Here is a 16,401-nt window from a genome sequence, read left to right as displayed (position 1 = left end):
CCTTAGCATTGGGATATGCACAAAGTATCAGAACGGTAAAAGTCAAGCCCACAGTTAAAATTTCTTGTGGAATTTTCTAGTGTCTCATAAGTCGGGATTTGGGTTGATATCATTTTTTACACAGATTTGGTGCTAAAATGTTCACTCGAGAATTGATAATGGTCAAGAATCCCTCCAAAATACCACATTAAGACACCCAGACCTTGAAGAACACCAGAGAAATAGCTATGCTGAAACTCTGTAATAGTCAGTGTTCCTAAGAAAGCCATCCATCCTGACCTTAATACTCTAGGTGTTTAGCTTGTGGTTGTGAAGCTTCATGAGGCCACCACAGAGACTTTGAAAAAAAAATGGCAAGATTGGTTTTGGCGTTCGTTACACTGCAAACTTTCAAAAAATGTGTAGTTTAGAATTTCCCCAAAGATTCTGAATAAGGTTCAAATCAGACAGACGCAACAGTCAGCCTGCCGGTGTCCCTGCCTTTTGACACAAATTATCAAAAAAAGTATGGCTGTCATATTGGTATTGAATTTAAAGTATCAGTATCAAAATTGGTACTAAACATTGATCAAATGATACCCAGCCCTAGCCATGACACAGAGCTGGCTACAAATCAGCAAAGTATACTTTTAAAGAAAGGGTGGAGCTGTGCTTAGCCATATTTTGAAGACTATCTTTTCCAACAAAGAGGGGGGCAGACTCACATCGATGTTGACAGGCTCGATGGTATTGATATGGACGTTGGGGGCAGAGGACGAACGGTCCCGCTGGCCAAACTGGTTGCGGTGGTCCTCCTCGTTGGGCCGGAAACTGGGAGGGATGGGTATGGACTTGGACGGGGACACAGTGGTGTGGCATATAGAGCTGCAAAGATTAATTCAATAAGTGAAAAGTAGATAGAAGTTTTGGGACGCACAATTTTTCCTAGGCACATTTAGGGTATGTCCACACGATCGTAAAAAGGATCTATTTTTCTCTGTCGTTCTTAAAAAGTTTCTCGTCCACTCGGCCTTGACTCAAAAAAATCTCTGCGTCCACAGGAAAACAGGTAAAGCGACTCAAAATGCTGTAGTTCACATGCCAGGCCTAGATGTGGAGCTGTAACTACCACAGAAATACACCAACAACAGAGAAGAAGAGACGGGTAGACGCTGTGGAGAATACAAACACCGGAGAGTTTCTCTCCAAATCTGGTGACTATCGATTGGATATGGTCACAAGTCACTTTATTGCAAGTCCAAGTCAAGTCTCAAGTCTCTGAGGAGAAGTCCGAGTCAAGTCTCAAGTCTCTAAGGGTAGCAGCAAGTCCTAATTAAGTCTCTTATGGTTTTAATAAATACTAATCTAGACATAGGGAGGGCTCTTAATTTCGGTGTGAAAAAAACAATGTTGTTGAAAAACCTTGGGGAAGCACATTCAGAGGAAAATGACTCCACTGAGGAGAATGAGGTAGATGACTCACCCGGTGGAGTGGGATGGGGGGAGTGATGGACAGGCCTCAGACACAGGGGTGGTTCCCTCTGAAGACACCTCCTCCTGGGTAAACGGGTGGTGTTCGAAGAACTTGGACACTAGCAACAAGCTGCAAAACACACATCGTCAAGATGTTATTATTCAGTCCACACTACTTGGCTCAGGGCTGACCTGGGAGTGAATCAGGGGACACTAGATGGACATAAATAATGAAGCTATAATAACAATAATAAACTGAATATGTATAGTGCTTACAGAACCTCAAAGTTGCTATGAGGTACTTACAAGTTTCACATGTAGCATGTGTATATTCAGGGCCAGACCCATTTGAGTGTCTTTGTCCCTTCACTAAGCCAAGCCAGTCTGTACACTCTGCTAAGATGTTTTTAGGAAGTGAAACACCACTCTGTATCATTTTTAATTTCTAAAAAGTTAGCCAGTGAACTTTGTTTTACCGTTCTTAAAGACCAACAGACTCATGACTCAATAGGACAAACTATTAAGTCTAGCAACATCAAAAGAGAACTCAACTGATTGAGCATCACACATTAAAAAAAGGATCCATCAGGGATGGTAAGCTCCAGGAATTAGCATCAGTGCACTGACATAAAAATGCACTATGTGAATGCGCCGAAATTAAAAGTGGTCACCGGATACAAGTGACCCATCCCTCAGTCCAACCTCCTTTGGTTACTGTTGTAAGGCCTGTCAAGCTTCCAAGTCCAGGGTTCCTACACATTTTCCATTTTTTAACTCCAGACTTTTAAAGACTCAAATTTCCAGACTTCTCTGAGGATTTTTCGGACAATATTAAACATCTGAATACCAGTTGTTAGATGTTTATTATGTCAATAAATGGTTTCAAAATCTGTATGTATGCCATTATGTTGCCAAGTGATTATAAGAAATTTTTACCTACGTATTGTAGCTCATATAAGTGAATGAACTCCAAACTGAGACATGTTCAATGTACAGTATTGTATTCAAGCTAAATGCTAAAACAGTGAAATTAATAACTTAACTCATCACATCTACTTGTGGTTGGTGGGTCGGTCGGACGATAGTGCCTTTGCCCCTGCATTTGACTTAAAATTGCCACCTCCCCCATGTTGGAGATGTAGAAAGATTTGAAGCATAGTTTGCATCTTTATTTTCCCACTTGGTATGTCAAAGGCTGTCGGACTGCAAGTTCATATTCACAGTGTTCCCCTATACTGAAACTACAGTATCTGTGCATGTGTAAAATCAGATTATTAGGAGAGGCCCATAAACCTCTAACAAAGCATTATAGATGCACAATTGCGTGTGTCCGTGTTTGAGAGAAAGTGCCAGAGAAAGGAAGAGAAGGTGGAATTTGTCACTTTTTTTAAAGATTATTTTTTGGGAAGATTTCCAAGCAGGTCGGAGTCAAACCTGCGGCTGCTGCATCGAGGACCTGAGTCAGCCTCTTCACATGGGGCGACTGCTCTAACCACTGTGCCACCAGCCGTCCGGGAATTTGTCACTTTTTGACCAAGTCCTGCCTAAACCCGTGACCCTGGAAAGGGGAACATAAGGTGCGTTTCCACTATGGTCGACTACCCTACTACTATTTATCGGTCGCCCCTAATTTGCACGTAGAAAATGGCCCTGTGGGAGAGCAGGGCCTCTTTTGTCCCCTCAGATTTACCCGATTGCTGATTGGATAACGCTAAGCGGGATGTGCCATTTTTAAAAGCCGGCAAAGCAGTAGGAGGCACACTTTTATCAAGAATATGGAGCAGCAAAAATCAAAGAGCAGAGTTATCGACGAAGAGGTCCGGGCCATGTTGGTTTGCTCTGCTCCTTCCATCTTGCATCTTTTCCTTATTGTTCACAGCACGCGCTGTATCACTGATCAGCTGATCGCCGGCAATACAAACCCATTCAGATTGATACTCACCTCCAGAGTCTGCTTAATCCCTCTGGGGCCTTTTTTTGTAACGGAAACACGGAGAGGGAATGGCCATTTGAGAGGCGTGCCCTGAAACTTTCAGAGCGGACACTCTATAGGGCTAATGGAAACACGACTAAGGAGACAGACAGTGACAGACAACAATTCACACTCACATTCACACCTACGGGCAATTCAGAGTCATCAATGAACCTAACACCTGCATGTCTTTGGACTGTGGGAGGAAGAACCCGGAGAACCCAGATGCAAACTCTTGCTGTAAGGCGACAGTGCTAACCACCACACCAAGGTGGATGACGACGATGACAATGTTGAGGTTGATGATGATGTTGGTGATAACGATGGTGATGATGATAAAGATGACGACAACAATGATGATGACGTTTATGATGTTGGTGTTGATGATGATGACGTTAATGATGATGAGGATGATGAGGATGTTGATGATGAGGATGATGATGTTGATGACGTTGATGATGACGTTGATGATAATGACGATGTTGATGACTATGATGATGTTGATGACAATGATGTTGAGGTTGATGATGATGTTGGTGACGATGATGACGTTGATGACGATGATGATGAGGTTGATGATGTTGATGATGACGTTGATGATGACGATGATGAGGATGTTGATGATGATGATGATAATGATGAGGATGATGACGACGACAACGATGTTGATGATAATGATGATGTTGATGTTATTGATGATGATGATGACGTTGATGATAATGATGTTGATGATGATGATGAGGATGGCGATGATGATGATGATGTTGATGATGAGGATGATGAGGAGGATGATGATCAGGATGATGATGACAGTAGTTCAGTCCATAGGTGACTCAGCTGGGAACCTTAGGGTCACCAGTTTGGAGTCCCTGTGCCGATCCATAAGTGAAGATACCCAGCCCTAGTCAGGTGGTACTGAGTAATGATATAATATAATATAATAATAATAATAATAATAATAATAATAATAATAATATCAGCACTCACTGGATCGGTTCTCAGCTGAGTGTGAAACGGCTGGGATGAGGATCAGCACCTCTAAATCTGAGGCCATGGCTCTCAGCAGGAAACCGGTGGATTGCTTTCTCCAGGTAGGGAATGAGTCCTTACCCCAAGTGAAGGAGTTCAAGTACCTCGGGATCATGTTCACGAGTGAGGGGACGATGGAGCGTGAGTTTGGCCGGAGAATCGGAGCAGCAGGGGCGGTGTTGCAGTCGCTCTACCGCACCGACGAAAAGAGAGCTGAGCCGGAAGGCAAAGCTCTTGATCTACCGGTCAATCTTCGTTCCTACGCTCACCTATGGTCATGAAAGCTGGGTCATGACCGGAAGAACGAGGTCGCGGGTACAAACGACCGAAATGGGTTTTCTCAGGAGGGTGGCTGGAGTCTCCCTAAGAGATAGGTTGAGAAGTTCAGCCATCCGTTAGGAACTCGGAGTAGAGCCGCTGCTCCTTTGCGTTGAAAGGAGCCAGTTGAGGTGGTTCGGGCATCTAGTAAGGATGCCCCCTGGGCGCCTCCCTAGGGAGGTGTTCCAGGCACGTCCAGCTGGAAGGAGGCCTCGGGGAAGACCCAGGACTAGGTGGAGAGATTATATCTCCACACTGGCCTGGGAACGCCTTGGGATCCCCCAGTTAGAGCTGGTTAATGTGGCCCGGGAAAGGGAAGTTTGGGGTCCCCTGCTAAAGCTGCTGCCCCCGCGACCCGACCCCAGATAAGCGGTTGAAGATGAGATGAGATAATAATATCAGTGATAGCCCATTTCAAGCACTGCGATAACAACTTAAATCCAAGATCAGGTAGGTCCCATTCAGAACTGGTGGCAGCACCCCAGCCCCTCCCCTCTGTGGGACTTACTCTAGTTGGTCGTAGTTGACACACATGAGGGGGACCTCAGTGCTGCAGCGCTGGTGGAACTTGTAGCCACAGGTCTGACAGCGGAAACCCTGGAACAGTAACTTTCTGCAGAAGTCACAGAAGGCCAGCGTGAAGAAGGTCTTCCTCACCTGTCACACACACACACACACACACACACACACACACACACACACACACACACACACACACACACACACACACACACACACACACACACACACACACACACACACACACACACACACACACACACACACACACACACACACACACACACACACACACACACACACACACACACACACACACACACACACACACACACACACACACACACACACACACACACACACACACACACACACACACACACACACACACACACACACACACACACACACACACACACACACACACACACACACACACACACACACACACACACACACAAATCAGATCCCGCTGAGCAACACAATCAACACTAGAATATTTATTGTCACTGGAGTCATGGTGTGAGCTTCTGTCCGGCAATACGTACAAAGTTGTGAGTGGTCAGTGGCACATTCTCCAACACTTCTACATGTAACTCCTCTCCTGTCAGCCAGGAGATGTCCGTGTCCCAGCCGATGGGTTTCTTCTCTCTGAAACAGGAAGTAAAGGTTTGCACCTCACTGCTGCTGGTTTAACCAACAAACCAAACGTATCCATGACAGCCTCCAGCAGAAAAACCAGCCCATCATTCAGTGATCACTACAGACCACATTAGGATAAGGTGCTCTTGCTCCTCCCATTCTATTTTTCAAAGCTCCAGTCAGTCACAACTGTTATCCTTTTCATAGTGCAATTGTTATTGTGTCCCTAAATTAAGTGTAGGTACTCTTCTCATGCTACTGCAGAGGTTTGCTGTTATTTTGAGCAGTATTAGTGGTTAAAAAAGACTTTTTAATGCCTTCACCGTACTGCCCCGAGCTAATCAGTGTTAGCCACGTCCGGCTGTTAGCGACTCAGTTGATAAATTAAAAAAACCTGTCTCTATGGATTATTTGATGTATGTAAGTGGAGGGCAAGTGCTCAGGGGAACTGTACAAGGGCGTGTTGAACCACTATTGAAAGGCAGCATCCTTCTACTCACTCCTGCTTGTTACCCTGCTACTGACTCAATAATGCAAACACATTTCCATGGGCTCAAAATAACATGAATTATGACAGTCAGACTACATCCACTATCAGTCGTGTCCAAACACTTGCATAGAAAAGGCATATTTAAAAAAAAAAAATGATTTATCACTTTTTTTTCTGAAGTCAAGTGCATAATCGTGTTAAATAATTATTATCTCAATATTGTCCAAAATAACTATGGTTATGGTTTTTACCATAACTGTGCAGCCCTATTTGATTGTATGGCATCGTGGGTTACTCTGTGATTCCAATCCCTGGTCCTGAGCCCTGTGTCAGAAAGCAGAGTTAGTGAAAACTCAGAGTTAGTGAAGTGTGAGATGAGGGAAACTCTGGATTTTTGGTTCGATAAAGAGAGATAACTTAAACTCTGGGTCAAACACATAATTACTGGATCAGATTGTGATCTTACAATCATGTCTCTAGGTTTTATATCCCTAGATTATATAGTTTTTAAATCTACAACTATATTTTTAAATGATGAACTAATAGGCCCTTATGTTGGCCCTTGGCCCTTATGTTGGCCCTTGGCCCTTATAATGGCCCTTAGGCCTTATAATGGCCCTTATGTTGGTCCGTGGCCCTTATGTTGGCCCTTATATTGACCCTTATGTTGGCCCTTGGCCCTTATGTTGGCCCTTATATTGACCCTTGGTCCTTATGTTGGCCCTTGGTGCTTATGTTGGCCCTTAGGTTGGGCCTTATGTTGACCCTTGGCCCTTATTTTTGCCCTTATATTGACCCTTGGTCCTCATGTTGGCCCTTGGCCCGTATGTTGGCTCTTGGTCCTCATGTTGGCCCTTGGTCCTTATGTTGGCCCTTGGCCCTTATTTCGGCCCTTATGTTGGCTCTTGGCCCTCATGTTGGCCCTTGGTGTTGAGCAGCGTGTCTGCTTCACTGTGATTTTTTGTCACGGGTAAATATTTGCATGTAGAATAGAAAAAATATTCCGTCTCACTGTGATTCTTTGTCACAGGTAAATATTTGCATGCGGAATAAAAAGTAGGTGTGCCTTGCTATCAGCAGGGTTGTAGCTGAGCTCAGCTCATAGTTCAATATGTTTGTTATGTTCCAGAGCTTTTTAGCCACTCAAACTGTCAAGGAAGGATTTTAAAGTCTTTGACATAAAAGAAACTCTCCTGCTCCGTGTGACTGTGGTAGAGTGGAGGCAGAGCGTCAGTCTCCTAATTCTGTGTGTGGGGTTCGTCTCCAATGCGATGTGCATTTATGTCTATCTCTTATGTCACATGGAAAGCTTATTCACCAAAGGTTATGGAATTATGGCCAGTGTGGTGTATTACACCTTTGCATTCCCTGAAATATAAAATAAAGCTGGTTGGATGTTGCTTTTGCATTTTTAAATCACCATCACTCTATTGGAATTAATGGAACAATTTTTGGCCTAGTTATTTTTAGACAATATGCAGAATCTTTTCACTTACGAATTTACACAATCTTGCTGTTTTTTTTGGCCAGCACGCCTAATGATCTGCTCCTCTTCAGTGAAATATGTGGCCCTTGATCTATCCAAAGGGTGACTCAAATGACGCAATACACGTCTTTTTTATGAGAACACGCACTGAAACCGCTTAACTCCAAATTGCGAGTTTCATATTTGTCGATCCAGGTAATCCAAAGTGTGTATGGATTGTAGGTTAGTCCCCTCTATGCAGTAGAGTGTTAGCCACAGACTTATCATTACTTGTTGTTTTGGCAGCCTGTTTTACTTTTAGTTTTAGTCTAGTCTTTGTGTCAAGCTGTCATTTTAGTCTTTATTAGTTTTAGTCATGGTTATATTCTGTTTAGTCTAGTCAAGTTTCAGTCGACTTAACGTCTGAGCATTTTAGTCTAGTTTTAGTCGACTAAAAGTCTGAGCATTTTAGTCTAGTTTAGTCGACTAAAAGTCTGAGCATTTTAGTCTAGTTTTAGTCGACTAAAAGTCTGAGCATTTTAGTCTAGTTTTAGTCGACTAAAAGTCTGAGCATTTTAGTCTAGTTTTAGTCGACGAAAACTTATGACATTTTAGTCTAGTTTTAGTCGACGAAAAGTCTGAGCATTTTAGTCTAGTTTTAGTCGACTAGAAGTCTGAGCGTTTTAGTCTAGTTTTAGTCGACTAAAAGTCTGAGCATTTTAGTCTAGTTTTAGTCGACTAAAAGTCTGAGCATTTTAGTCTAGTTTTAGTCGACTAAAAGTCTGAGCATTTTAGTCTAGTTTTAGTCGACTAGAAGTCTGAGCATTTTAGTCTAGTTTTAGTCGATGAAAACGTATGACATTTTAGTGTAGTTTTAGTCAAAGAAAATTGTATATTAGTGTCTTTTGTAATGCAATATCAATATAATAGAAGTACCTAGTAGTATTGACGAAACCAACATTTTCTTTTAGCCAAACCCATGCAAATATCTTTTGTTTACATGTATGTACGGGTCTAGAATATAATATTCAAAGTCATGTTGATGCCAAATTCAGTTCAGTGTGAAAAACAAAACTAGTGAAAGTATTTGGCCAACAAGGGATGCTAAGTGCACTTATAGAGTGAGTCAGTCAGGTAGGAACTAAAAACCCACTTTACAATTTCACACAAACAAATACACATACACACGCTAGTCTCTCACACACACACACACACAGACATACACACATATGCTAGTCTCACACACAGACACACAGACACACACGCTAGTCTCAAACACAGACACACAGACACACAGGCGCTAGTCTCACACACACACACACACACACACACACACACACACACACACACACACACACACACACACACACACACACACACACACACACACACACACACACACACACACACACACACACACACACACACACACACACACACACACACACACACACACACACACACACACACACACACACACACACACACACACACACACACACACACACACACACACACACACACACACACACACACACACTCTCTCTCTCTCTCTCTCTCTCTCTCTCTCTCTCTCTCAGCTCCAGTGGCTAACGTCTAAAGCTAGCGTTAAAATCTGACACATTAACCGTAGCCTCATGTCGCATGAGCTTTCTAAAACAGAGAGTATCGTTACGTTTATGTCTTGACTTACCTAAATGTCATTATGGGATGCCCTGAGGTATCTCTTGAGATTAGTGGTGTTTTTTCTTGTGAATTTGTGGCCGCATTTCTTTTCCCACAACACATTCCGTTTTCTTTTCCACTTCTATGTAATGAAAGTGTTTCTTCTTTTCCTCCCAAAGATGACCCCCGGCTGGCGTCACACTTTGTTCTGATGTTTCCTTAGTTGTCGTTAACGCTAACGCTTCTGAATCTAAATAATGCCAAAAAAATGATCTCCTTTTTATTTTTTTAACGACATTTTCGTTTCGTCTCGTCTAGTTTTCGTCACGTGATAAAGGTTCGTTGACAACAATATTTCGTCATCATCGTTGACGAAAGCAACACTACTTACCCATCCTGTATCCTGTAGACAGCACAGCACTCTGGAATTAGGCCTCGCATCATCAGAGCTTTCTTCAGCGAATCTCTCACCGTCATCCCACAGCGGGCCGGCACCTGAACAAAGCACAACAGCACTCACTCAACTGACACAGTAGAGCAGAGGGGGCCGACATCTGAGCTGACACAACCACACCAAGTTAATGCTGAGAGTTTAGACTGCAAAGCTGGAGTAAGAAAACCCCTAGTAGCTGTTTGTCTTTTGCAATGGCCATAAAGTGAAATTCCTTCCATGTTGCCCATAACCATGAGTTGAAGCAGCTGTCACATCGTGGGAATCTGGTCCAGAATTCTCTAAATGTTTTTTTTAACATTGAGTTGGAGAAGCTGGTGGAACAGAGGCTTAGAACTTATATCTATTGCCTATTGAAATAAATGTTTTGATTTCTAATAATCTTTGACAAACTGAATCTCAAACTTTAAAAGAACTGTTCACCTCATAAGTATCCTGCAAGAGGCTGTCAGACATACCACTGTTCTCTGTTTGTTGGGCAGGAAGACCCTGACTATGGGCTTCTGGGGGGAGCGAGGGTTGGCCCGGCTGGCGTCGGTGGGGGTCTGCAGGACAGCCAGGGTGTTGGGGGCCGAGGGAAAGGCCTGAGCCCCCCCTGAAACCACACACCCTCCCATTTTGACCTCGAGAAGGGCTGGCATGGGAGAAGGGGAGCAGGAGAAGTCTGTCCCATTGCCCATAGCCTCCAGCAGCTGCTGCTCCCTCTGCTGCAGGGCGTCCAGTTTACTGGTGTACTCCTCATAGGCCTGACAGAGAAGACACACCACAGAGCACTGACTCAACAGCTTCACACCTTAAAGTGGAAATTCGCAAAATCTCCCATGGTCTTTTTTAGAATTCCCATGATACATCAAATAAGCCATCGAGACAGTTTTTTTCACGTATAAACTATTGACAGAGAAATCCCGGTAAGTCGCTAACAGCTGGATGTGGCTAACAGTGATTAGCTCGGGGCAGTACAGTGAAAGCATTCAAATGTCTTTTTTAACCACTAATACTGCTCAAAATAACAGCAAACCTCAGCAGTAGCATGATAAGAGTCCCTACACAGACAACAAAGAACCAATGGGGTCCTTCCTTTTGGATTTACTTTGGTAATCCACTTGAATGGACTTTACTATGAGAGGAGCTGGTGCAGGGGCCAGTAGGTAAGTCTTTAAAACACTCTTTTAATAAACTCTGGGTTCACTCACTACATTGTTGGTGCTTTGTTTTTTTGTGTAGGGACTCTTTTCATGCTGCTGCAGAGTAGGGCTGAAATAATTATTATAATAATTATTATTTATTATCAACGATGATTAGTTTAATTTCTGTCTTGCGCGTTATGCGGCCTGTTCAGCGCAGGGATCATTATTCCATACGGACCGTTTTTATGAATGCACACCACTATATTCGGAAAAGGCAGAGTATAAGTTTGGGATCATTTCCTACTTAAAAAAGAAGCCAAAATGGTGCAATGTGTCTACTGCTAACTAGAACTGTTATACCACAACATCGCTGATTCAGCGCCTGAGCTGAAAGCAGCCCATTGTTAACGCCTCTTCACCGAGCGCTGCTGTTCCGCTTTAAAAAGGACGGTTGCCGATAGTGACAGAGAAACAGGAAGAGAATGGGTAACGTTAGCTGTCCTCTTGAATGACTAGGTTTAGTTTTTCATTACAATGTTAAAATAAAGTCACCTACCTGATCGGAAACAGGAAGAGAGCGTCTCGCTCTTCATGATAATATCTACAGTATCTCTGATTCATTTCTAAATTTAAATTAATCTAATTATCTTTGAAACCTGTTTGAGTAAACACATGTCACATAGAATTTTATGCACCACTTTGAATTGTTTAAATATGAACTTATTCATGGCAAATTGCGAGTGTATTCCCTTCCGCACGCACCCACGCACGCACGCAGGCACACACACACGTCCCCCAGACATAATATTTTTTGCAAAATAAAGCAAATTATTATACTTTTTTTTTTAATCCGATTAATCGATTAATTATGGAATAATTTGTAGAATAGTCGATTACAAAAGGTGTTATTTTGAGCAGTATTAGTAGCTAAAAAAGACGTTTTAATGCCTTCACAGTACTGCCCCAGCTAATCAGTGTTAGCTACATCCGACTGTTAGCGACACGAAAACAAAAAACTGTCTCAATGGCTTATTTGATGTATGTTAGTGCCAAAAAAGACCATTGATTTTGCACAAGAATTACACTTTAAGCAACACTCACAAAATTAATATTTCTGCAACTACATTCAAGCCGAACCTCTCTTACCTCTAGATATATGGAAGGAGGATTGTGTTCCCCTCCAAACTTGTCAAGAAGTGCCTCTAAGTGTTCTTGTGTCAACTTTATCATCTGCTTGATGTTCCAGATCTGTGGGGAAACAACGCAAGAAGTGTTACAAATTAATATCCTTTGGTAAATGAACAACCAGAGCTGGACGCCTAAAAATGGAGATTTCCTGACTTGGCCTCCGCCAGATCTGTTGATGTCTACTAGAGATGTTCCAATAGCATTTGTTTCCTTTCCGATATCGATTCCAACACCTGAACTTGCTTATCAGCCGATACCGAGTGCTGATCTCATACCAGTAGAGGAGAGGAGAACTGGTCCAGAGTGACTTCAGTGATGAGAGGACGTTCAGTTTATTTGGGTCTGATGGAAACATTATGTTCAGCGTAGGACTGGGGAAAGACTGAACCCAAAGTGTGTAAAGAAGTCAGTTCCATTTGGAGGAGTAAGTGTCATGGTTTGGGGATGTTTTCTGCAGCAGGAGTTGGGCCTCTTGTACAGCTACATGGCAGGGTGAATGCAAATGTTTCTGTGAACCTCCTTCAGCAACATGCAATAACTCCACTGCAACTGTCTCCAATCAGCTGCAATTTTCATACAAGACAATGTCCCCTGCCCCACTGCAAAACAGGTGAAGCAGTCCCTTGAAGCTCTGAATACTGAAACAATGAAATGTCCAGTCCAGACTCCAGATCTAAACCCCATAGAGAATCTCTGGAAAATCCTTGGTGACAAATCCTCAAAGCAATTTCAGTCAAAAGCAACTGGACTTGGTTATTTGTCTAGGAAGACGTTTCACCTCTCATCCAAGAGGCTTCATCAGTTCATGTACTCATCTGACCGGGCTGGGACTGGTCCAACTAACTGGTGTGGAGATCCAGGTATTTAACCTCTCACAAGGCCGATGATGTCACTGAAACCCTTTGTGCTCCAAGTGCCAACGGCCGTCGTTAGAGTGGCAGTCGTTGGTGGGAAGTTGGTTTCGACTTCGTTAGTGCTCTATTGAATCTGAACGACAGTCGTTGGAGTCACAGGAGGCCAATTGTAAACAGTTGTTCTTTGAGGTTAGATTGTTGAATCTCCTGGGAAGGGATGAAAGGGCAGCATTGTAAATTGGAGATAAGTGGTGTCTTAGACCTCCTCCTCTGTTTAGCGATGGTTTCTCTACTTTTACATAGATGGCTTCTTTTCCTCCTCTTTTAAACCATCTAACCTCTCTGTCCAGGATTTGGACATTGTTGTCATCAAAGGATTGGGCTTTCTCCTTGAAATGTAAGTGGACAGCAGAGTCCAGGCCTGAGGAGTTAGCTCTACTGTGCGTACATGAACTGATGAAGCCTCTTGGATGAGAGGTTAAACGTCTTCCTAGACAAATAACCAAGTCCAGTTGCTTTTGACTGAAATTGCTTTGAGGATAACGATGACTCGGACAAATGATGATGTTAAATTAAATTTTCTATGTCCGAACAGGCGCACATAAAATGACGTCAGAGCCGCTGTAGGCCTCGTGCTTGTGCTCGTACACGTGCGCACGCTCGTGCTCGTACATGTGCAAACACACTTTACAAAAGCCCACCTCTCTCAAACGGGCCGTGGACGGCCAGCTGGCGGCAGCTAGGCGCGGAGCGGTTGCACTCACACTGGTCAAACGAACTAGGCTTTACCCGTAAAACCTGTTTGGGCCCGGTACGGAAGGACAGTGTGAGTGCGCCCTAAGCAGTTTCAGGGGCCCAACAGCGCCAGATCAGAACAGAAGTCATTTAGGGTGCACTAACACTGTCCTTCCGCACCGCGACCCGGGCTTTAGGGTACTTGTCCCCCCTCCCTCTCCCCCCGCGCCCTAGCCCCGTTTGTACTCACACTGCCTGGGCCTCGGCCAATGCTTCTTGCTGTCCATACGACATCACGCCGTAACACGTCACACGCATTGATCGCGTGTGTGTGGCTTTGTTTACAAATCTTTCCGTAGACCTCAGAGTTTTTGTGCGTCATGTCGACTGTTTTTGAATATTTTCATCCAACCAAATCTGCAGTAAACACTCCACCTTCGCATCACACCAACGTGAACCTTTCACCGTCATTGTTGTTGTTGTTAAATGTCCGCGCATGGTCCGTCTTTCTATTTTCTATGTCCGAACAGGCGCACATACTGCTACCGCCGTAGGGCTCGTGCTCGTGCTCGTACACGTGCGCACGCTCGTGCTCGTACATGTGCAAACGGCTCCGCTAAAGCCCACCTCTTTCAAGCGGGCCGTGGGCAGAACGGGTGCACTCACACTGCTTAAACGTACTAGGCTTTAGCTGAAAAACCGGTTTTGGCCCGGGACAGAACGACAGTGTGAGTGCGCCCTTAAGGAGGATAAAGGATACTTTCCTATAGAACAGGTCTATATCTAGTCCTTAAACAAACTAAATAATGGATTGGATTTACATAGCCCCTTTCTCAGTACTCAAGGTGCTTTACAGAGTCCAGGTTCCATTCATTCACATCCATGGTGGTGTTAAACTACGATAGTAGTCACAGCTGCCCTAGGGCAGAAAGACAGACAGAATGTAATATATAATACAATAATAATATATATAATAATAATATATATAATAATTTATGATGGAAAATGAATGTCTTCATTAAACAAATGTTAACAAGTGTATAAGATTGCATCGTATTGCATAAAAGCCAACAAATTGTTATATTCTAGCCTGTGTCTCTATTGTCTTATTAGGGAGACATGCACACCCCTCGTGTTTTAGTATAAAGCTTCTCTCATCTGCTCCTGCCTTGTTGAATTCTTGTTACTGCACTATGTTACTTTCTGTATCCATTAATTTCCTAACAAGGCTTTTATTGTGAAACATTTGCAGGACAAAGTAAAAAAAGGTAGCTATTGCCATCTTGTGGCACTTGTATGTGACTACAAAATATGGTAAAAGAGGCAGAAGGTCAAAAGCTTCTCGTTCTCTGTCCTGAGCCAATAAAAACACTCTCTCTCTGAAATGACCTGTGATTGGCCAAAGCCTCCTGTCACAGGCTTGTTTCAGCATTGGTCTTCAGAAAAACCCACCCAGTTGTGGAAGACCAACAGGCACCAGGAAAAAAAAGTGAGCGTTGTGTCTGTGGCAGCAGCTGCTGATCCCTGCCACCTCTGTGCCAGAGGGGCACCTGCTCTCCACAGCTGACTGATCATTAACAGAATGGGAACGCTGTTTAATTACGTTTTTGTAAGGAAACAATGTTTTGAAGTTGTGGTTGTGAAAAATCAATCCTTAAAGGGGAGCTGTGACTGTTTTGGTTGAGAATAAGCATCAGGTGTGGGAACGCTGTGCATCATTATTCCTGCAGGACGAAGCGTTGGCTTCTAAAAATAGATTTGGAAAAAACGAGTACTCGATTGGCCCTCAAGGAACTGATGTGATCCCTCGATCTTGGAATTAACTACTCGTGCCCATTAATAGTATTTTTCAGTATTCATTGACCTTAATGGAGTCGAGTTCCCGGCACTAAAACCTTGAGAAAATAATTTTTGTGTGATAGATTATCCATCTGCAGAAAGCTAAAAAGTGATGCTTTGGTCAAGTGGTGAAATATTGATAACTTGATAACGGCTCAAACATGCAAAGCCTTTAATATTTATGGCAAAGAGCAGAGCAACTCGTCAACAATACTGTTTCCTTGTGGTCCAGTAGAACCTCCATATTATAGATTCTACTGTAGATGGCACATGGGTTTAAAATGGGTTTCTCCACCCATCCAGGCATCAAATGTTTACAGGGTTCCTACACATTAATGTCTACGTTCCCATTGCAGGTCTAAACGCACAATTCCGATTTATTTCTCAAATCTGATTTGATTATTGATGACATTACGGTGTTTACGGAAGAGAACATGGCAACAGAAACCGATATTGTAGGACTTTATGGCTTAATGCTAAACTGACAAAAAAGGCCTCCTGCGTCACTGCTGTCCTCCATGTTTGTTTTTATTCTGTTCCTGGCTCCCGCCTGTGGCACATTTTTTATTAATCAACTTTATTTATCATTCATTTCCAAAACAGTGCCGTAAGAATGATGTCAAAGTCACATTAAAGGCGACCTGTCTGTTCAGAC

At 43.3% G+C, this 16,401-nt stretch overlaps 1 protein-coding gene across 3 annotated transcripts in view; it reads right to left on the bottom strand.

Moving 5' to 3' along the window:
- braf (B-Raf proto-oncogene, serine/threonine kinase) overlaps positions 1-16,401 on the bottom strand; it is a gene marked incomplete at its 5' end in the record, with an annotated part of 50,161 nt that overhangs the window by 26,080 nt on the left and 7,680 nt on the right. For all 3 annotated transcript variants that reach the window (XM_083935198.1, XM_083935197.1, XM_083935196.1), the window contains 7 exons: positions 705-864; positions 1,463-1,582; positions 5,280-5,428; positions 5,839-5,941; positions 9,944-10,047; positions 10,462-10,749; positions 12,277-12,378. In XM_083935198.1, the coding sequence (XP_083791324.1) occupies positions 705-864; positions 1,463-1,582; positions 5,280-5,428; positions 5,839-5,941; positions 9,944-10,047; positions 10,462-10,749; positions 12,277-12,378 (1,026 nt within the window). The remainder of the gene's footprint in view (positions 1-704; positions 865-1,462; positions 1,583-5,279; positions 5,429-5,838; positions 5,942-9,943; positions 10,048-10,461; positions 10,750-12,276; positions 12,379-16,401) is intronic.

This window comes from Echiichthys vipera (genome assembly GCF_963691815.1).
Source record: "Echiichthys vipera genome assembly, chromosome: 20".
Taxonomy (NCBI): Eukaryota; Metazoa; Chordata; class Actinopteri; order Perciformes; family Trachinidae; genus Echiichthys; species Echiichthys vipera.
This window is presented reverse-complemented; position numbering and strand designations above follow the sequence as displayed.